The sequence below is a fragment of the Ammospiza nelsoni genome, chromosome 5, assembly GCF_027579445.1.
Source record: "Ammospiza nelsoni isolate bAmmNel1 chromosome 5, bAmmNel1.pri, whole genome shotgun sequence".
Classification (NCBI taxonomy): Eukaryota; Metazoa; Chordata; class Aves; order Passeriformes; family Passerellidae; genus Ammospiza; species Ammospiza nelsoni.
In genome coordinates this window covers 45,901,975-45,924,465 of record NC_080637.1, presented here as the reverse complement: position 1 = coordinate 45,924,465, position 22,491 = coordinate 45,901,975, and the positions used below count along the sequence as shown (strand labels likewise).

General features: G+C 39.5%; 1 protein-coding gene across 10 annotated transcripts; it reads right to left on the bottom strand.

Annotated features, from left to right (window-relative positions):
* Nucleotides 1–732: 732 nt before the first annotated feature.
* TMPO (thymopoietin) lies at nt 733–22,100 on the bottom strand. 10 transcript variants are annotated; one of them, XM_059471629.1, is made up of 11 exons: nt 21,737–22,100; nt 14,142–14,268; nt 12,367–12,522; nt 10,785–10,885; nt 6,090–6,209; nt 5,886–5,981; nt 5,218–5,328; nt 4,315–4,404; nt 4,163–4,228; nt 3,914–4,005; nt 733–2,616 (listed from the first exon to the last, which is right to left on the bottom strand). In XM_059471629.1, the coding sequence occupies exons 1-11, from the start codon at nt 21,977–21,979 to the stop codon at nt 2,325–2,327; spliced, it is 1,494 nt and encodes a 497-aa protein (XP_059327612.1). In that variant the 5' UTR covers nt 21,980–22,100; the 3' UTR covers nt 733–2,324. The 10 variants fall into 10 exon arrangements, with proteins under 10 accessions (XP_059327612.1, XP_059327614.1, XP_059327615.1 ...); XM_059471631.1 differs by lacking the exon at nt 4,163–4,228; XM_059471632.1 differs by lacking the exon at nt 6,090–6,209.
* Between the last annotated feature and the right edge of the window lie 391 nt (nt 22,101–22,491).

The window sequence follows — 22,491 nt, the reverse complement described above, 5'->3', positions numbered from 1 at the left end:
ATTATATACTTCAGCTTAACTTCTACTGCAGTAGTTAGAATGCTTTAAGCACAGCTCATAGCACTACTATGTGTTACTCTTAGAATACCACGAAAAATTCATCTTTGGGGCCAGGAGAAAGATTCTACTCTCAGGGCTACCTCACACCATTAAATGTCTGAAAGATAAAAAAAAACACATTCATTTCTTGAAGATGCAATGCCTTCCAACTACAACTGAACTAGATGTAGGTTATTTTGAGGACTTTTCAAGAAAGCTCTACCAGCTGTGAGGCAACACTGAAATTGAGAGCATTCTCCAAAACAGTGCAAAAATGAAAGAATGATGACATTTAATTGTAACAAAATTCAGTTTGCAGTATGTTTTGATTGTGGCTTGCTTTCTTTCTTTGATGATACTAGTAGTATTCCTGGAGGAGGTTAACTGAAAGTATTTCATGTAACTAGGAAAGAAAGCTATATTTTACATTGAAACATCAAAGTGGTGTGAGAAATAATTTAAAGTGAAAAGGAAGTTCTTTAGCATTGAAGAACAAATGAAAGCTATCTTCTCCCCCCATCCAAATTAAAGGCCTGACATTGGCTAAAGAACTATGGTGCAAAACTCTGATACTGTAAATATGATGATACTCCTGCCACCAGGTAAATGAACTGACCTATTTACTGTCAGATTTCTAATTTTTTTTCAATATGTAAGACTATAGCAGCAGAAAATGACACCACTGATACATCATTTGTCTTGCTTTTGCTGCCTTTCAGCAATGCATTTATTTTGATAAGGAAAATCCACACACATTAAAATCATTTTTATTTTTCTCCATTTTTGACACCAAAAGTGAATGTCTTATGTTACAATTCCCTATAGGATGGACACAAGTTTAGCTATTTGAATTACTCAAAAAAGCAGTTTAGAAGGAAAAAAACATTAAACAGGAAAAAAACCCCAAAACTATTGCTTTGCTACAAATTACCATGTTTGTCCCAAAGTTCACAGAAAGTAAAGCTTCCCCATAGCTATAGTCTACACAATAATTGTACCTAGAATAAAAAGATATTGACTATTAACTAATGTTCTCAGCTTTTTATAAGTAGCACTTTAAGAATAAGTAGTAGGATTTATTGCAATTTTGTACCAAGCAATAAGACTGAACATCTGTATGCTGCAGATTTAAGCACACCAAAAATGTATACATTCACTTTAAAAAGATTTTTGCTTATCACTCTTCATTGGTAGTAGTGAAGTCAGCTGCCTGCTCAACCAAGTTACACAACAGAGAGTGTTTCAGCATGCTTCCACTGAGAAAAATAGTCAATGGCATGAAAGTAGTAAATCTCACCTTAAAAGATGAAACTAGCAGAAAATGCAGCAATGCCCTCTTCATACAAGAATAAAACTTCATATGGAATTTTCACACTTTGAGAATACTTCTCTACATGAATATTTAAAGATAATGACATAAAGCTGTGTTGGAAAGACCTCGCTTTTTTAAAAAAGAAAAAAGACCACTGCTAATGTTGGAATTTCGACTGCTTCAGATAATCTTGACCCAAAAAAGTATTTTAGTGGCAAATTATTATGATGTTATTTTTATTTCCCACACGTTTTACTAATAAATAAGTTCCTCTAAGACATCTCTTGCCAATTAAACTTGTATTCAGCTCCTACAACACTGTAAGCACTAAAATGAAGGGATACATTTAAATGAAATTACACTTAAACACAGTTACTAATATGATAAGACTGTTACAGAAATGCAAACAGGTTTACAGTTACATTTACTAAAAAGTTACAGTAATCTACAGAAAAGGTTGTTGTATTCTCTCTACATCCTAAGAGATCAAATTCAGTTATGTTGTTACTGAAAAAAATGCATAAAGAAATGCATTTCCCTTTTCCTATGTTAAAATCCTTCTCCGCTATAGTCTAGAGACAGAAGTACAACTTCTTTTCTGTACAAAGGAAAAGCTTTAAAAACACAGCTTCACATTTTACTACATTTTTGCCCTTCTCAGCTTCCAAGTTCTTGCAAAAACAAATATACATTTTCTCAAAAGTGAATTTAAAGGATGTCCACATTAAAAAAATAAAGCCTACAAAAAGTTCAAAGATGTAAAAAAATGTTACTCCTATGGCAGTGATCTCCTACTTGTCCAAAGTCCAGAAAGTTATCGATGTCCATTTAATATTATCTTTCTTCAATTATCCAATTTATCAGGTTCCAATCACATTATTTGTAAGAAGTCCTTGAGCCGATGAGAGGGCAGAAGAGTTCTCTACAATTAAAAAACAGGAGATCAAATTGGGTGTGCCTTTCAGAAAGATATTCATTCGGCACTGCCCGGAGAGACCATTTTCAGGTATTTAGAAAAAGGATTTCCTTGATTAGTTTCCATTGACTGATAAACCAAAAACATGAAGACTGAAACAATAACAAAGAGAAGAACTTTTATCCACAGGGCAACAGGGCGTTCTTTTTTTATTGGTGGTTTCTCTGGCTTGGTGTCAGTGGAGGTACCGTATTTCTGCGCATACTTAGAGTAACTTTCCTCCAGTATGAAGTCACTGTGCTCTAGAGGCCGGCTTGCAGCTCCTTTGATTGGTCTACGGCAGCTAGCACTGTTAATTAAAAATATCAAATTGAAATACTGCATATTTAAAAGGGCAATCTAACGTACATAGGGAAGTTTTAGTGTAATAAAGAACTAAGAATTATTTCTGGTGAATACAGTACCCGTAATACTACTTTTGAAGCTTGACATGTAGACATGTTAAGTTAATAATTCACTGTTCAAGCAAACATTCTAAAAAAACCCTCAAATGCTACTTCACCCTATCCACATAAAAAGGATCATAGCAGGCAATCAAACTGTAGAAAGTAGGCAATCAAACTGTAGAAAGTATCTCCCTCTATTTGCTTTTTTAATCATTACTTATGCAGCCCTGTTGGGATTTCTAAACATTAGATTATCTCTGGCCAATAAAACATCTACTGATGGCTAAGCCATACACAGAGCCAAAAGACAAAGCAGCAAGGATTAAAAAAAACGCTATGTACACTGCCAAGGTCCTATATACAAGGAGTACACATAGATGATTTTTATTGAAAAGAAAAAGTGGTATGGATTTAACTAGACCTCCAAAACAGGAGAGGAAACTTGAGTCAGCAGACACACTATGGTAGTAGCAACTGGTACTATATATTCTCCTTATGGTCAAGAGTTTATGCAATTGCAGTTTAAATTGAAGCTATAATTAACGTGTTGGAAACACAGGAGATAATTTCACATCTTAACATGGGGAAACTTTTTCTCATATCCTCTAAACAGAGCATTTTTTAAATTACCTAGTTAACCAGAGGGTTGTTTCAATTTTTGTTTAAATACAAAGACACAAAAATAATCCCCAAATGCACAAGTAACAGCCTTTCCTAGATGCCATTCTTATTCACGCTGAGTATTCAGTATGACTGCTACCTAAAGGAAAAAAATAGGTTACCTGAAAGTTCTTTCTTGCTTTACAAAAGAAAATTCAAATATATGCTGCGAGATCTTTCCTTAATTTACAGCAGGCCTAAGCATTTGTATGTTGTCAAAAACTTAAATATTGCAAGTCACTACCACAGAAAAGCCCTTTCCATTTAACTTTCACCACCTAGAAATTCCAGTAATAATTCCTACTATAGTATCACCCTGTTCTCCTTCTCCCTCCTCCAATTTCAATAGAGAGGGGGCTGTTTTGGTAACAAATCTGTGTGTATAGAATGGAAGAATAGGTGGCTGTCACAAATGTAATTGAGCCAGAGTGCAAAAACTGGAAATATAATCAAAAATCTGTCAATATAATCAAAAGATATTTCTCAGCTTAAATAGGTTTACAAGAACTGAGAAAAAGCCCCCATAAACCTTAGAATTACCTAATTCCTGTAGGTGTTGATACTTCATCAGGGAACAATTCTTTAAGAATATCCCTTTCTACTCTTCTTTCTTCTGTAGTTCTCTCCAGCACCTAGGAAACCAAAAACAGTTAGAGGCCAAATAGACAGCAAAACAAAGAAGTTTCTACATAGCGATCTCAGTGACCACTACCATGTGCAATTTGTAAGAATGAATAAGTCACCCAGTGCCATTCAAGAAGTTTACTTCTTGAGTTTTAGAAGTTTAACCTTAGTTATTGGCAGCCATCCAGTCACTTTTGGTGTCTTAAAGCATTCAGTGATCACCTCCATTTCCTTTAAGATAAAGAATAAGCTGTATAAATAAATCCTATACACCTGCGAGCCGATGATGTAGATGATCAAAAAAACTTAACCATCACCTCTATCATGGCTGTGTTGAGCAGATCACAGGACTGGTTGTGACCAACATGATTTAAAAAGCACTGATGTGGGCAATCTGTCTCTTCTTGCTGTAATAAACCATACAGTATGCTGTAATAAACCACAGTAGAGTAAAATACTGACTGAAAAACCCCATCAGCAGTTTGGAGTAGAACATCAAGTTGACCCACAACATTCTGTTTGACAACTAAGCCTACACTGCAGTTGTATTGTAAATGAAGTGTTAATAGCAGCTTTATCTGGAGCTACATGAACAGACAAACAGCATCTTGTAATGTAAAATTCCACATTACAGATTACATTAATACAATTACATATACTTGCAGGTGCTTTAGACAGTTCTCCAAGAGATAATTTTTGACAGCCTGAATAGGTTAACAGTAAAAGAATTCTTTTCTCCCTTGATAACCACCAGGAATCTACAGATACTTTTTTAATTCAGGAATTTGGTCTAAAGTAATTCTACTAGTTAATTCCCTAAATTAAAGCACATTGCATTTTTTCAGAATAGGCTGATTTACAAGCTCAAAGGGAGATAACCCACGTCTACTCTACTTTGAGCTATAAAGAATTTAAAAGACAAAAAAAATCTATATTTTGCTCAGAAAAATAGCAGCACAAGGAGAAATAACACATCAAAATATATTTGTGTTAGGAAAAGAGAAAAATCACATTTTTCACACACACCCCTAAATCTGAAAGGGGAAGATGAAAATAAGTTTATATTCTGTTTTATGTCATGTGACAACACTAGTTTATTTTGACTGGTGTCACCCGGGCAGTGACATCCTCTACCCCCTCTGTACTAAGAAATAAGCACATACACAAGAATTTTGTTCACAGAGAGTAAGCAAGAGCAATCTAAGTATTAATTTATTTACTTCAGCTGTCATCAGTAGTTTCTTTGGTGTTCTTCTGGGCATGTCTGAGAGTTCACTGACTGACAGTGTAGGAGCTGCATGCTTGAAATTTCCAGGCACCCTATTGCCAACCTGCCGAGATTCAAAATTGTTCAAACTCAGAAACAGCCAAAATACAAAATGAAAAGGGGCAAGGTGGCAGAACCAAAAAATAAAACCTTTATGTGCATTGAATATATGCATGTTAGAAGTTAACTGAAGAAGGTTATGTAAAAGATGCTCCAAGATCAGCAAAGGAAACACACTGCTTATCATTCCAAGTAGTTTCTCTTAAGCCATTTAGAAACATAAAAGTTATTTAGTTCACAAGAAAAGCCAAACTTAAAAGCAAATATTCTGCATGTACTTAAATAAATTAAAAAAGCATCTAAGCTTGTAAAGTGGTTCTTTTCAGCCCTCCCCCCTCAAACAACAATAGATGGGACCTAGGTGTTGAACTAGTCCCATCTCAAAGTAAAGAGTATTCGGTTCTAAAACATATATTGAGTATGAGTTCTTAAAGACTACTGAATAGTCTTACTTTCCTTAAAACAATCTCCTGTTTGTCCAAAACAGAATGATTCTGTCAGTGAAGATATATTACAGAAGAATACCACAACTGATTAAACATATTTACTAAGCATATTTACTAGGGTCTCGTCGCTTGCAGCCAACACAGTTTCATTTATGGGAGTACTCTCTGATATTACAGCATCATCTACAGGCAACTGTGCTGTAGCTTCCACCTGTTTGTTTAAAACAAACAAAAGACAACAATTGAATAAAAGAGCCACTGGGACCCTAAGAGTGAGAGAAAAAAAAAAAGCTTGTCTATTATAAAAGCCTCTCATCACCCTTTTTCTTGGTGCTCTTCTTGACACTCTTGTAGACTCCCTAGAAAATGCCTGCAGAGGTCCACTTTTTGAAGATCCACTTGTCCAGACAGTCTCAGTAACTCCATCTTGAGAATAGGTCTATTCAAGCATCAAACACATGATCACATACATGAAAACCAGCTCCAAATATCAGATACTCACAGCCAAAAGCCAAAATAGCATGCACACTCCAGAAGCAACGTGTCTACAATCAAGAAACTCTAGATCCTAATAATGAATCAATAATGAATAGCTAGCTAGATTAGTAGCATTGACCAGAATACTTATATTTGAGCATATTGTTCAAATACAGAACTGAATAGATAATGCCCAACAGTAAAAACTGATTTGCTCACTGCCCTAGAATGAGCTAACATGAGGACTTACATCAACTCATAGACAGCAGACATGAAGTTTTCAGTCCCATTACATTTCCTGCCTACACACACATACAAAAAATAAACCTATGAGCATAAGCAGAAAGCATCACCTTTTTCTCTACAGATAGGGTTCTATTTTCTCAGACAGAGTTGTGCACAGTTTATGCACAGCCTCCTAGGTTTCAACAGGAACTAATCTTCAGCCACAGGGGGCAGGGAGAGACACTTAATGATCTTAAAAAGTTTCCTCATACAGGGATAAAACTAAAACTTTTCACATAACAGCAGGTTTAAACAATCAAGCCTGATACAGATCTCTCACAAACTGAAGTAACAGCATGAAGCACCAAAATTTTATAGCCATTAACAAATGCAGATCATTCCCTATGCTTTACTGCAAGTTTCATGCTCAAAGCAAATATTCCCCTCTAAACTAATTCAGAGATGGAAAGGGAGATGTGGATCTGCTTCATCCAGATGAAGATTTTCATTTTTATTTGGTAAAGTTTAAAAATAAAAATTACTTTTTCAATACTTCTATCTTTGCACATTAACACCTCATACAGTGATGTATTACCAAGTTTTTAGAAGTTACACTCATTGCTAAATAAAGTTATACACTGCAACTGTCAGTTGCAGGTTCAATAGTGGAAATGACTTCACTAGAACAGCTTCAGCCCCAAAACAATGTGTTAAGAGAACAGGCTGAAAAATATTTATTAATTGAGAGGGGATAGTGAAACTAGATGCTGAGCTGCTTTATGGTTCTATGACAAATTCTGTATAACAGCTAGCTACTACATACACAGCAGAGGGAGCACAAGTGTTTCACTTCATTCCAAAGTCACTGAAGTATTTTATAAAACAAATGCACAGACCTCAGGTCCAAACAGATTCAGATTTTTTTTAGAATTGTAGATTTCAGCCTAATTCTCCAAAATTCTTTACAATTTTACAAACTTTTGATGAAACATCTTCTAACCCCTTCTTAAATATTTATCAGACACTGCATTCTCCTCCTTCCTGCAACCTATAATCACAATTCCTCACCTTAACCCCATACATTTTCTATTTGAGAGGTATTCTTTAAAAGCTTAGAGAAAAAAATACTAATTTCAAAGTGTTTCTACTCTAACAATCTACTCAGGAAAGCAGGAAGGCAAATTCACTCATACTAGTAACCACAAGCTCCCCATTCCAGACTATTTGACTATGAATTACTTATGAAACTTAGAAGCACTTCACTAATAACTGCCTCTCTTCTTCAGATGCTTTAATCATATGTTTGAAGTACCAACTTTCAATTTTTTTCTTGCATGAAAAGTCTAGGAAAAACAAGAATCTACTGCATAAAACCCATCCAGATTTCAGTAGAACACAGTCAACAGACAAAAGAAAGAAGAAATAAAACTTGTTGTCTACAGTTATAGTTATCCTCACTGTCAACAGAGCAGGCCTCTAACCCTGTCAAAATGTAACGTTCATGTTGGGTACACCACCACCCTGTAATGTAACCAGAGAAACCTGTAATGTAACCAGAGAAACGACAATGGTGTGGTACACAAGCAGTGTTCAGTGTCTGCTTCTGTCGAATAACTCATGAGCAGTGGAGCTATAGATTATGACTTTACCTCAGCTATCACTTACCAAGTTACTATACAGGTAGTAAAAAAAAAAATACAGGGAGGAGAAGGGGACCACAGCACATACAGAATGTCACTGCACAAAGTTTCAGGAGAGAGACCAGTTCTACACTGCTCCTTAACATTTTTACGTTGTTTATCCTGCCTCCTTCTGCCCAGGGCCATTTACTATGACATGTTAGGCTCAGTTTTGAACTCCTACTCTAGATTCACCTACTGGATTAGAAGGGGGTATTAAAATTAGCATTTTCTGCAGCCTTTTCCCTATGAAGAGGTAATGAAACAAATAGCTGAGCTCAAGTTCATCCAGCCCTCCCCTGCTAACTGACTGATAAGACCCATACTCAACCTCCCCACCCAATTTCTTGTGCAGCAGTCTGCCTAATAGCTATCTCTTTGCACTCTCTTCTCAAGAGAACAGCTACATCCAGCCATGCCAAATGACAAACAGTCTTGTAAGCTACATACATCTGGTCTAAAAGCAGTGCTGCACAGGACCTAGAAGTAACCTAGAAGTAGCAAGTCTGCTCACTCCACATTGCCCACCAGCTCAGCCTCACCATGGTTCAGACACTCTATCTTTGTGCCAATGTCACACAGAGCACAATGGCTTAAATAGTTCTGCAAAATTAGTATAGTCCCTTGATACATTGCTGAAAACCTACAATGTAATTCCATAGGAAGAAGGGGAGGAAAGAAAAAAAATCTTATCCATGTCCTGATTTTGTTCTCAGCAAAATACATGACTACACACATTTGCTAGCCAAAAGCATTAAGTTGTTCTTGGCTTCAAGCAGCTGCAAAATTTAACTGGGGGGTGGGTGGGGCTATTTTGTTTTGGGTTTTTTCGATGGTTTTGTCTGTTTGCTGTATTAAAAAAAAACCAAACAAGAAACAATCAGAAGTTCAAAAGTAAAAGGTTTAAATGACTAAAGAGTTTCTGAAGAATTTGGCAATTTTGAAATGATGTCACTTTTTCATTATTCTTTTGATTAACTCCTGGAAATTAAAACATGCAAGTTGCAAAATATTGCATCTGTACTGCACATGCAAGATTGCCAAAAGAGTAATGACCTGATACTAACATAGTGAAACTGGATGACAAAAAAATCGAGTAAACAAATCATCACTTAAAACACCACAAAAATGCCTCACTAAATTTCTTTTATTTTGTAAGCGAGTTCCTGAAGACTACAAGGTTTGTTTGTTGACAGCAGAATTAACTATCTTTATTACACTAAAGCTGACAGGGATTTCTGGTAGAATAACCATTTTGAAAAGTGATTCTTGAAATACAAGAATCTAAAGATTAAGATGCTCATTATAGAGACCATTACAAGCAGAACTTGCCTGATCAAATTAAAGCATGCTTGGTGCATTGAACTATGTGTGTGTTTTAATTTTTCAAAGTAAAATCTGTTCAGCTTGCATCCTAAACTCCAACTTAAAATAAGCAAAATAGTTATGGATCTCCGTAGCTGTCTTGCATTACTCAAGGTCACAGAGAAGCATTTTACCCACTTCAAGAGACATCTATAGCTAAAGCATGTTTATACATACACACACACTAAATAGCAGGCGTCTGGCATTTAACAAAGTATTGAGAAAAGTCACTGTGATCTGCTAAAATACACCAAGCAATTAACAAGCCAGATTCTGAGTCACTGAACGTTTCTTTATGAGTCCTTTACTGCAGCATAACTCCACTACTTACTGGACAGATGAACAACACTCTAAAGACTCAAAGTATCCTAAGCTGGGGAAGAGGGCATTTAGTGATGCCTTCATATCAGAAGGACAGATCAGCCATCAACTACCATACCCTGTATTCAGCAGTTTGAAAATCAGAGGAGATTCTGTGAAATCTCTCTTCCATCAAGACAGCAGAACTAATATTTATGGGTAAAGAACAGATGGGAGATTTACACTTGTTATTTATTCTTTTTCTTCATAGGAGAAGTTTTTCAACAAATTCATGTCTACTCTAGTACTGCTGCTACAAACATAGTTGAAGAAAAAAAATATTACATAGCTAGTGTGTGTGTGTACACACATACACTCACCTATACATATAGGCACATACCCAAATACATTACTTCACAGATTACATTTAAATGAGTCATTAAACAGATGTATTTAAAATGCATACATATATATATATGTGATTAGATAGCTACAGATATATGTATGCATTTAAAAACACTTGTTCAAAAAAAAACAAACAAAAACCCACACACCCCTTTTTCCTAACTTTTCTTTTTTTAGAGAAAACACTGCTTTTATTAAATCAAGTTGATTACGAGCATCCAACAGAAAGTCATCAGCCCACATGACTTAATCTGCCAGGTTTCCAAAACTAAACATGTTATGGTTGCCTACTATCTTTCTCTAGGAGGCGCTGCAGCAGCTGGCAAGTCAGACAAACAGCTTTCAGCAGACCATTACTTTTGAACATCATCAGACATGCTAAAAACAGCCACTACAGTTAATTCACAGGATTTTCATGCTATATTAGAACAGGCTTTCTAAAAGAACTTTTAAAAACCAGCATGGCTCACTTAGTCAAATGTAATGTTAAAGGCAGTAAGGTGTTTAGTGAGCACATCACCTGCAGTTAGCAGCAGTTCCAGGAGCTGCTATGACAAACATACCTGGTTGTGTTCAACAACTCTTTTTTGTTTGAGTGCGACTGGCGTCTTCGTCCTGGCTTTCAGGGGCTCTCTCTTCTCAAGTCTCAGCTCGGTCTTCGGATCTGCAACCAGTTTTAATAGAACTAGTTTCTATAATACTACTGTTGTTGTACTAGATGAAACCAAATGTATTTTAATAAAAATTCATTTTGAGAGGCAACAGAGAGAGCTGTGAAACAGGTGTATTTTCTATTAAATGTATAAGAACAAAGACTTTTGAAGAACAACCTTAAAATTATTTCAAAACACTGATACACATATTTACCTTTTTTTGCTAAAAATCCTACATTTCAGATAAGCCTTGACAAATTCAGCAGTTCCATTTAGAAACTGCTATCAAATTGCAATTCCTTTAACCAAAGTACCATTCTACTATTGATTGTAGTAAATGTATTGAAGATGGTCAATGTTGTTTTAAGTTGTTAGCTTAGTTTCCTCTAATATATGTCCTTTTATATAAAATCCCATTTTTGATGCAGTAGAAAGGAGAGCTCTTAGCAGTTATCTCACCAACAAAAGGATACATTATTTCCACTGCTTTTCTAAAATTCTAATAGCTTTACACTAACATATTTAAGATTTATTAATAAAAACTTTTTTTTTGTAGGGGAGAAGGGGAATATTTGGGTTTGAGTTTTTTTCCCCAGTGTGTGAACAGTTCAGTATTTATATGAAGCATATGTAATTATAAGAAGTTAGCTGTCAGTTGTGACTGGGCTCTTGGCTGTCCCAAACATTAATAAATCAATCTCTAATATTCTTTCTCCCTTAAAAGTGCAAGATAAAAAGGCTGAAAAATAAGCCCAAATATGCAAGGGAGATCAATCCAATTACTAGTTCTATTTCAACCCTTTCTGTCCTATGTCCATGGAAATTTCTTTAAAAAACAAAACAAACCCACTCCCAAAACCAAACCACACTAAATAAGCATCTTCTAACACTCCATTCAAGTAATTCTTTAAAACCTGCACTGTTTTTAATTTTTGTAAATTGCACAATGGTGCGGTTTTGGTCCCACTTTCCCTACCACTACACATGCTCAATACAAACTTGATATTAAAACTCACAAAACACACACCCAGGACCAACCAATCAACCCACCCTCAACCAAGTCCATAAAAAACAGAGCTTAAAGGGGTTGAATCATAAGTGGTAGCCATTAAAAAAAAAGAACAAAAAATCAATAAGCAAACATTCATTTACTATCCCGTAGTGAATAACTACTGTGAGCACCATTAGACAAAACTGGGTTAGTACTTAAGTATGAAGTGCAAAGAACATTGAAACACCCAACATGCAGTTCTCCTGTCTATTGGATTTACAGGCTCCATCCAGTCTGGGGAAAATGGATAAAAGGGACCAGAACAGGCACCTGGATCACTGTGCTGGTACTGCATGATCAAGTACATGACTGACATGGCCCACAGCAGTATCTTACAGCCTCCCCCAACAGCAAAAGCATACATCCCTAGGTTATTTCTACTGCAAGTATTACTCATGTATAATTTGAACTGCTCCCATGCAAGTTCCACTCCAGCCTTACCTTCCTCATTGTCACTGTACTGGTCAGAATCATTGTTTCCATTCTGTTTGGTGTTCTCAGTAGTTGAAATCGCTGGGAGAGGCACAGGTGCCATCAGGTCAGGACCTTGTTCCATCAGTTTCAAAAGCTTTTTCTCATAAAGTTTCCTAGTAGTAGCTATAACAAGGAAGGATACATGCTGAAGAAACAGTTTTAATCTTTCCTGACTTGACTGATAGAACTGGGCTGCTACATATTCTTTGGGAATTTCTGAATATAATGTTTTGTTTATTTTTAAACAGTTTGTATGGCCCAGAGTCTCTCTCTCTCTATATATATATCTATATACACACCCCTACCTCTAGGTACACCACTCTGCCTCTAAAGCCTTTAACTTCTCACTTTAAGAGAATTGTTAGATAAACTCAGACCTCTTTGTACACTGCAAGTTACAGAAAGGAAATCTATGGAAATGGAATTTATCTGCTTCCTAGATATGCTACTTCATATGCTGCAATATACAAGTTGTTATTCCCTCACAAAAAAAAAAAGAAAAAAAAAAAAAAAGAGTGAATTTGATTGTTTCCCTTGCACTATTTCCATGCAGATTGCTCTATTAACCTCCTAATTCCCTTACCCTGGAATTGACGCCCTTGCCTTTGCCTTGTTGGCAAATTCAGTCCAATAAGCATCAGAGGTGGTGCAAGCAAGCAACAGAACTTTCTGCTTGCTGCCATCAGGTTGGCTTGCTTGGACAAGCAAGGACAGCTGTCTAAAACATTTTAAGTCTAGCACATACTTCCATATTTGGACATTGTTGGCAAAAATCTGTAGAGGTGACTGGTGCCTGAGTGTTAGCTGCAGAAAAAAAAAAAATCTAACTTTTGAAATTTTTTGATAAGAGGAAACCATAATTTAAAAGAAACAGCAGCCTTTCAAGGAAGTATCCATATCCTCTAAAAATTTAGAGGGTACGAAGGCAATAAATGTAAATGCCTTTCCAGTGGACTACATAGCTTCTTGAGTACCATCCAGAGGTACAGGATGAATGGCAAGGCATGCACAATCAGCTAACTGAAAATATTACAGATAAGACTTTGAATACACACAGGACTGCAGCCTCCATCAGGACACTTCCATCCTCCTAGGATTCAAGAACATTCCACAGAAGGCTCCACATACTACAGACGATCTTTTTTTCAAGAGTTATGAAATCAAATTCCCTTGCCATTAGGCTACTGCACAATCTGAAAGGCAAAGCACTTTGATCTCACATCCCAGTGTCCAAGGCAGGAGATTAGGCTGGGGTCAGGACTACTCCTGACATAGGCCAGCACGCAGGACAGAATGCTAGGCTAGAAAAAAACATTAGCAAAGGAAAACATTACTGCACAATGCAGTGAGTAGGAAATGCTCTAGGGAAAGGGAAGTTCCCTGTTCTTATTTGGCTCTCAGTACTATGAGGTTATTATGTAAGATGTATTTCCTATTTAAGTGGGCCCAGATCTAAACCTCTGTATCAGAAGACGTAACCACCCCAGCACTGAACTTTAACTAAGAGTCACACAGCTTCAGAACACAGCTTGGAACATCTCCAGCTGGCCTAGAACAGGAGAAGCAAACTGCAGGCTTGTCCACTGCAATGCTTCAAGACTTCTCAATGTAAACAGTACAATAAAAATATCCTAGGTGGGAAGCAGGACTGCAACAGTGCTGGTACTAAAAAGTAACTGTACCAGGGAAATTTCATAGTGACAAATAAAACAGATCAGTATCTGCTAGTTCAATTGACCTACCTACAATTGGGCCAGGATTTACTCCATACTTCATAAGTTGCTCTTGAAGGTCTTCATTACTCATCTCTGTTATATCTAGGCCATCCTTCTCCTCTGGTCTGGGTTTGTCAGTTTTCTTTGTGGCTTTCTGGAACAGGAGAGAGAAGTGAGAGACAGTGTTTCCAGTTAATACTGAACACATCTTTTTCTTCTAAGGGAACAGGAAAACGTAGGAGTACTAAACATATAAATCCAGAAGAAATTAATTCTATTCTCACCCATGATCACTACTAAAGCCTATATGAAACAGTACAAACATTTACACCTACTAAGAAAACATAACAAGTCTCCTCTTAAAATCACTCATTACTCTGGTCTTGTGTTTTAATTTGAAGTTCAAATATACAGTGGGAAGGGACTGCTTTCCTGTGACTGGAGAAGTAAGCTTCTAGCTGTTTCACCATCACTATGCAAAACTACAAATATTTATGTTATATTGGCATTTCTTTGCATTATTTTTCTACCTGATAGGTCATTTCCTCCTCTAATGATATAGAACAAGTTCTTTAGTATCTACATACTTCCACCCAAGTTACCTAAACCCCTACTCCTACTTGTCCTGTCATTCTCTGTGAGATTACATGATACTACAAGGTGAGTACAGGAAAGGCAAAAATCAGAAATGGTTTCATATTTTCAAAATCCTACTTGTCTGCTTAGGCCTCTGTTACTTGTAGCTCTAAAAAATTCTAAACCCAACTCTGGCAACACTACTTGAGCACTTGGCAATGCACCATCACCACATGCAGATGGCTATCAAAATAATCTGCTGAGATGCTACTCCTAAATTAGCAGTTTCTGCTCGATCCAAACAGAGTGATCGCAACACTTCAGCTTGGGAAGCCTCTGTTGCTACGATAGGGATTTGTAAAAGTGAAGAGGAAAGACAAAAAGCATGCTTAGGATTTGCATGCTCTTTACTAAGAAAGACCTTGATACAAATGACTTATTTCAAAGCAGTATCTCAAAGCTGCATTATATAAACAGAAACAATTTCCGTACTTAGCATTTTTCTCAACTCAGTTGTCTAGAAGGCCTATCTGTTTTTTTTTTACACTAAGATGATTTACATGAGCTAACAGAATCTATCTAGCTATTAATGCAAGTTCAATATTTGTTTGCATGCAAACATGGTCTTGCCTCAAATATCTTGGTATTTTAAAACTAAGCAGGGACTGAATGAGGGCTTCCCAAATATATCTGACTCCAAGTTTTCCTCTGGCTTCTGAATATTCCAGCATGATAAACTTAAAATCAGCTGCTGAAAAGCCAACAGATCATGGCATTTCTTTATTTTATGAAATAAACTACAAACAGTCCCAAGAAAGTATAGGACTATTAAAGAAGCAGATTTGACTAAAGACAGATTTACAACTCACTTTATCAGTCATTCCATTCCTAATTACTTTTTGAAGCAATTGAGCCATACACAAGAAACAATCCTTCAGCTGAATAAGACTTTTAGTCACTTTTGAACATGTTGGTCATAACATTATGTCAAGCTAAATATTGCACTAACTTTAATTTCATACTCAATGTGGTTTTTTTCCTGGACTACTGAACAGTCCAAACAGAAAAAACTTCTGAAAAAAATGCTGAGTTTTCTTGTTGAGATCTGTTTAGACTAATGAGAGCTCTGGTGTTTGCCCACATCACCAGGCAGATAAATCAAGGTGCTAGTCCATATTTCAGAAAAAAACTACCATGGTGCAGGAAATCGACATTCCATTTAGAGAAACTGGAATCCTGATGTAATGTATCTCTACCTTTGTTCACTTAGAGACCACAGAAGTCATACAACACCAGAAAAACTACTCAGCATTCTGGATGCTTTAAACAAATCTTAGCCATCAGAAATCTAACTGTAACTAATGAGTACCAGGGTATTCTAACATAAGTAAACTCACGTATCTCATGGTTTCTTTGTGGCTTTTTTCCTTCAAATACCATTTCACTTTTTCCTGCACTACTGTCACAAACAGAGATCATCAAAACAGCCAGTTTCAGCAAAGAAAAAGAGTAGGGAGGGGATGGAGGAAGTTGAAAGTAATCTGAGTTCTTCAATAATTGGGCCAGATGTGTTCATTTTGTGTTCTGCAAGGTCACAGCTTTTACTTTTGAACACCTATTCTCCTTAGAGCAGGAGCAAATGACTTGCCTTGTACAAGCAGAAAGCTGCCATCTAACCATTCACTGGACCACAAGGTGAGTCCCTGGAAGTACAAGGCTGGATAGAAGAATTTCTCACCCTCAGCTGTGGTATGACAGCGTCAACTTCAGCAACAACACTAAATTTAATTACCACTACCATTACAGTCTAATGCATCACTACACTTCCTCTGAGTCAGGACAACTTGTCTGCTGGACTACACCATGAGAGAGATCAAAAGAACTAACTTAAACTCCTAACACTGTACATTACATAAAAACAAACAAATCCAAAAAACTCACACCCTCATTTACCTGTTTTAAGACCACTAGCAAAATTTGTCTTATTGTGGCGCAGAGATGAAGTGCCTGAAATGAAATTGTGGCAGAATTTGCCAATGTAAGGTAGTGCTATTGACCATTTTGCCCATAATGTAAATATTTTTGCAGTAATACACCCAAATCTATGTAAGTATTTTTGCAACAATATACCCAAATCAATAAATCCTTATCTGAAGAACTTCTAATCTGGTCCAGAGCTCACAGCATTAAAAAAATATTTCTATTCATTGCTATTTTCTAGAAAACAGAAGCTGGAAGATTATCTGCATACTTCACTTGAGAGAGATTTGTTCACATCAGAGATAGCAATTTGGTAGTGGTACATGTCAGGCTTGGTTTCCAATTGCCTAGAAACTAACTCTTCAGACAAGTACTGAAGTGAATTATAAGCATGGGGCTGCCACACAGCATTCTCAGTACTAGGGCCACAGAAAAACAACAGCATAAGTGAACTTTATCCTCTCCAAGTGTCATCTCTTGACAGCACAAAGCTTTCACCTTCTTTTGCTAGCAAGAAGAGCAGACAATGCAAGCAACCAGAATTCAGAACCCACCCCTTCCCTCAGGCATTCCTACTGAATAGAAATTAACAGCCAGAGACCAGGGTAATTAGGCAAACTTCATAAGCACCTGTACTAATCTCAGCACTTCCCAAAAACAGGCATAAGAAACATGCTGAAGAAGCCGTTAAATAATAAAGCCAACAACTATGAGACACCACCAAAAACTATTTTCAAATCCCAAATTAAATGGCATCTACATCAGGATACACAAGGATTTTAATCCCAAACAGGTGCAGCTTCATCACAGACACAAAAAGGGTCAGGGCTTATTTACGATTCCTCTCAATCGTTAAGATGTTAAGGTTAAGGTTAGGCTAAAGAAAGCCCAAATCACACCAACAAAATGCTGCTTAATTCTCCAGTTTGCAGGGCTCCCTCTGGTAACAAATAACTATTTCTCTTAGGACATGTAAAGTTAAGGAACTGAACATGCAAAATGTTAATAATAGATTTATACTGTGAAATACATAGGTCTTTATTCCCCTTGTACTTTGTATTCTACCATAGACAATTTCCTGCAATATAATTTTCTTTTTTAAAAATTAATGATATTTAATGAACTGAACTTTTTCACCTTAAAGACCTGGAGACAATATTTACCAAGAGCTACAGGACAGACAAAATAAACAATGGAAAGGGAATTATGCAGCAGCAATGCAAAAGATACTGATGCACACAACTTGGAGAATTCACTACCTTTTAACCTTAATTAGCAAGTGCCAGACTTAAAATTTCCAAGCCTATGTATAGTAACAGTCATAAATTATAAGATTAAGGATCATTCAACCCTTCCACCCCCTTCTCCTCTCAGACACTAATTTCCATGTTACTTGGTGAAGGAAATACACCCTCTCAAAGTCTGAAGCTGCAGAACAGCCTGGCAGGACTTCCCACTGCAGTGAGAACTACTTTGGTCATCTCATCCCTGCTACCCACAACTTTCTCTCAGCCAGCAGATGAGCGCTTTTTAAAAGGCCACAAAGGATTTAAACTGTATTCTGGGTGATGTTTGTGCGGCAGGTCGTAATGAAGACATACAGCCACACAGGAAACACCAAATAGATTCTCTGCCTTCACTGGGCACACACAGATGCTTTACACTGCCTCACCTGTCCAGTACACTTTCCACAAACCTAATCTTCATAAACTACCAGTTTTACTATTACCTTCTCTTTTCTAATAGGGAAAGGTTTGAAGCTGTTGTTACCTTGGCTACAGATATCACAACCACAGCATTCTGACTATGAAAAGCTGGAGCTGGCTCTTTAGTTACTTGGCACTTGATTAGAACAAAAAACCTCAACAATCCAAATAAACAAGTCTCCCCCCATCAAACCAAACATCTTTACCTGATAGGTCTCATGTACGACCTTTCAAACAAGCTCTTCAGGTCCAGATGTTCTCATCATGTCATTTACAGGAGACATTTGACTGATCTTTTTCATATAATCACTTTAAAGGTCAAAAATATCACTCAGTATATGTCTTAGAAGTGATTCTTCCAGGACATGAAATACACAACAAGCTCAGTCATAATAATCCATACATTCTAAGCTCTGAACAGTTTCTGTTTGACAACAGCATCAAGACAGTATTTTTGGTACATGCTTTAAAATAATGGTCCTAGAGAGGCAAAAATGTAATTTCATAGTTATTTTTCCTGTGAGCTATCTTTACTGACATTCAGCCCATAACTAACCACCACGAGGGACATTCAGATCCAGATGGTTCACCTTGCAGCAAAACAGTGTCTTGCATACCTAGTCACTGTCCTCACATACCACTATGCTAAACAGGCTTAAGGGAAAAAAGCAAAAAAGTTGCTCAAAAACATTAGCAGAGCTGGAGAAGCTGGCTCCTCCAGACAATATTATCAGACTGAGCTACAAATAGGCATGATTTTAAAAGCTCTTCCTGTTCTGGTAGCCAAAGTGAGCTATATATTCTTGGGCTGCATAAAGGTAAGCCAAAAGAGTGATAGATTCAAAACACATAATTTGCAACAGAATTCAAACTATGGGATTTTGTCTCCGCACAGCTTTTATCAATAGAAAATAAGCACCTAAATGCATTATCAAATGTTCAGAACTTAGAAAAACCGCATTTAAATGAAGTGCAGACAGTTCAAAATTACTAATGACTACAGCCGTGTCCAAGCTCTAACGCCACTATTAAGAGAGCTGGTGTAGCTTTCAGCGACTGCAGCACGGACATTCAGACGATTGCTTTGCACTTGTGGCTCGCAGGCACTTTGAGAAGAGCGACGCCCGCCCAGCTCCAGGCCCGCTAAGGCAGCCGAGCGATCCCGCGGGTGCCCAGGAGGAGCCGCTCGGAGCGCGCCCCACCCTGCGAGTGCCCCGCTCACACCGGGGCTGCGACCCAGCCAGGCTGCAGCCCCCGACCGAGAGCCTTCTGACTGTGTGCTCGCAATGAAGGGAGGGGCGAGCGGGCACAGAGATGAATGGAGCAAAGCCCGTGCTTTTATTGTATTCATCCTTTCCACAAATGCTTGCAGTTCCAGTTCCTCCCTTGCCCCTTACCTCTAACTTCTTTCAAACGTCTGGGTGCTTTCCCTCTTGTCCTCTCAATCTTATTAAGATATTTTGCTTTGACTCCCAGCCCCCTGGGATATCAGCCTTCCCTCGCTCTTCCTCTTCTTTCCAGTTGTTCTGGGAACAAATTGCTCTGGAGACACGAGTGCTAATCTTTTTGAAGGACAGCTGATCAGAGAAACACGCTTATGCCAAAAGACATTAACAGGAACAAAAGTTACTCGGGCTACAAGCAGTCGCAGAACTACTCAAGTAGCACAAAGAAGGCAACAAGCACACATCATCCAAGTTTGTTTTGCTTGGCAGGTACTGTTTGGGATTTTTCTGAGTGTTTTGGTTGCAGTTGGTTGTTGGGGGAAGGTTAAGGGGAAGGCGACACAACACGGGGCACAATGGACCCAAATCTGGGCACTAGAGTATTTGCTAAAGTTCTGGAACTTCTGATGATACAGTGCTCTGATACTAACACACCAGATAAGCATAAATAGCACAGAGCCTTCCAGATATTGTTCACAAAAGCGTAGGAGTACCACCCATTCTGTAAACATCAAAAAAGTCACCCGTAATTGTTTAAACTTAAGCACTGTGGAAAGGAAAACTCAGATCTAGAATAGGAACTAGCAGTTTTGAGATGTTCCTCCTCCAGCAAGCATGAAACAAGTCAGATTCAAGCTCATCCTGTTTTACTCAAAAGCACCTTATGAATGCTATCAGCAGACCACTGTAAGTCAGAGAAATGTCTGTTTCCCTGTAACTGCATTCAGTGAGTGCCAGTTAAGTGTCCGAAACAGACAGATATTAAGTTAATAACTTGGTTCTAGAGATCTCTTCCCCTTGAAGTCGCAGTTTTCAATTTTTTAATTCAAGAACTGTTCTCTTGGGCTTTTGAAGGTTAAAGCGTGAAAGTGAAAGACCTTCAAAGGACTCCGTTTCTCGGCACTCCCTCAACTAATGACCTTTGAAACACAGTATCTAACATACAATTAAATAGTTTCACTATCACACGCATTAGGACTCCGGAAGCTGATAATCATTATCCAAGCCTTTTCTCAAGACCAGACATCTTACAATTATCAATTACAAGATTGCTTTCTCAAGATATGCAAATTTATAGTCCACTTACAAAAAATTAAGAAAGAAATCGCAGCTTCCCAAAGAGAAAAACTTCAAACGGCATCAGCTTCCCCCTTTCCTTACATGTGTAAAGTCTAAGAAAACAAGCACAGGGGACTAACTGAACAGGCACCAGAGGCGCTTTGCTATAATACACATCTCAGAGGTACGAGCGAGACATCTACATTACGCAGACTCTCTTTACACTAAACAGTGCACTTCATTAAGCGAAACAAAGCAGCTGTTCACGCACAGCTTCATCCTTTCATTTAAAGCTTTTACACCGAGTAGCGCGGCTGCCGTACAACCACGACAGCGGACCGGAGTCCCTAACTGAGCAAGCTGCAGCCTCGTGCTGCTCTCTTGCTTCGTTCCTCTAACACCAGAACAGTCTCCTTAGGACACCGCTCGCCAAGCTACAGCAAAAGTCTCCCAATTTACCCTCGGGGGCCATCGCACTCCCCACGCGCGGTCGCGCTGCCCCTGCCCCCCGAGCCCGCCGGGGTTCCAAGGGCGCTCAGGGCGGGACGCGTCCTGAAGGAGCAGCCGCCGGCCCCCGGCACGGACTCCGCCGTCCCAGCTGCTCCCCGACGCGGGGCGGCCGCCCGGCAGCACCGCTGCCCCTCTCCCTCAGGCGGCGGGACCGTCCCGGCCGGGCACGATCCCGCCCTCAGCCGAGCCGGAGACTCTCCCGACCCCGTGCGGGGACCCCGGCGCGCTGTGGCGCTCCCCGAGCCGCGGCCGGCGGGCGGAGGCGGCCGGCCCCGTTCGGGCGGGAAAGCGGGCCCGAGGCTGCCGGGAAGCCGAGGCGGCGCGGGCAGGAGGCAGCGGTACTCACCCGCCCGGCGGCAGCAGCTCCGCGGCTCCGGGCGCCGAGAGGTGTGGGCTCCCGCTCCTCGTCGCTGGAAAAGTCGGGCTGCGCGAGGGCGGGCGGGTTGCGGGCGGTGAGGTGCTGCAGGTAGAGCTGCACGTACACGTCCTTGCGCTGCTCGCCGCCCGGGAGGCTCACATTGTTAGCGATCAGCTCGCTCTTCAGCTTCTCCTTGGTCAGCACCGACGGATCCGCCAGGAACTCGGGCATCGCCGCCGGCCGCAGCCGCCGCCGCTGCTCTCCCAGGAGAGGCACCAACAAAGCGCGGGGAGAAGGGGCGGGGGAGCGGGAGGAGGAGGAGGACTCGTCTGCTCCGCGCCAGGGACCAGCTCCACAGCGGGCGGGCGCGCGCACCGAGCGCTTCTTCCCAGCCAGCAATAAACGGCGCCCTGATTGGCGGGGAGGGCAACGAAGCGGCGCCGCTATTGGCTGGCGGGTGGAAAGGGGGCGGGACGCGCGGGAGCAGCGGCGTTGGTGCTTTGCGCGAGGACAGTAACGCAGTTTAAATTCGGCTCGGGCGGGAGAGGCGCGTGGGGCGGCGCTCGCGGGCCCGGCGGGGGTGAGGGCGCCGCCCGCGCCCCGCGGGTCCCGGTGGCTCTGGGGCCCTTTCGGGTGACAGGTGTGTCCCCGCCGCCCGGAGCGCTCCTCCCTGCCGCGAGCAGCGGGGGAGGCGGTTAGCGCGATCCCAGTTACCTGCCGTGATCCCGGTGTCCCGCCGCGAC

What these genes read in the sequence shown, in the direction of transcription:
- TMPO (XM_059471629.1), bottom strand. Translation starts at nt 21,979, where the DNA reads ATGCCCGAGTTCCTGGCGGATCCGTCGGTGCTGACCAAGGAGAAGCTG. An exon ending in GAGCTGCTGCCGCCGGGCGG is followed by an intron (nt 14,269 to 21,736) that starts GTGAGTACCGCT and finishes CTCCTGTTCCAG; the next exon opens with AAAGCCACAAAGAAAACTGA. An exon ending in AACTACTGATGACAGCTGAA is followed by an intron (nt 4,405 to 5,217) that starts GTAAATAAATTA and finishes GGTTTATTACAG; the next exon opens with CAAGAAGAGACAGATTGCCC.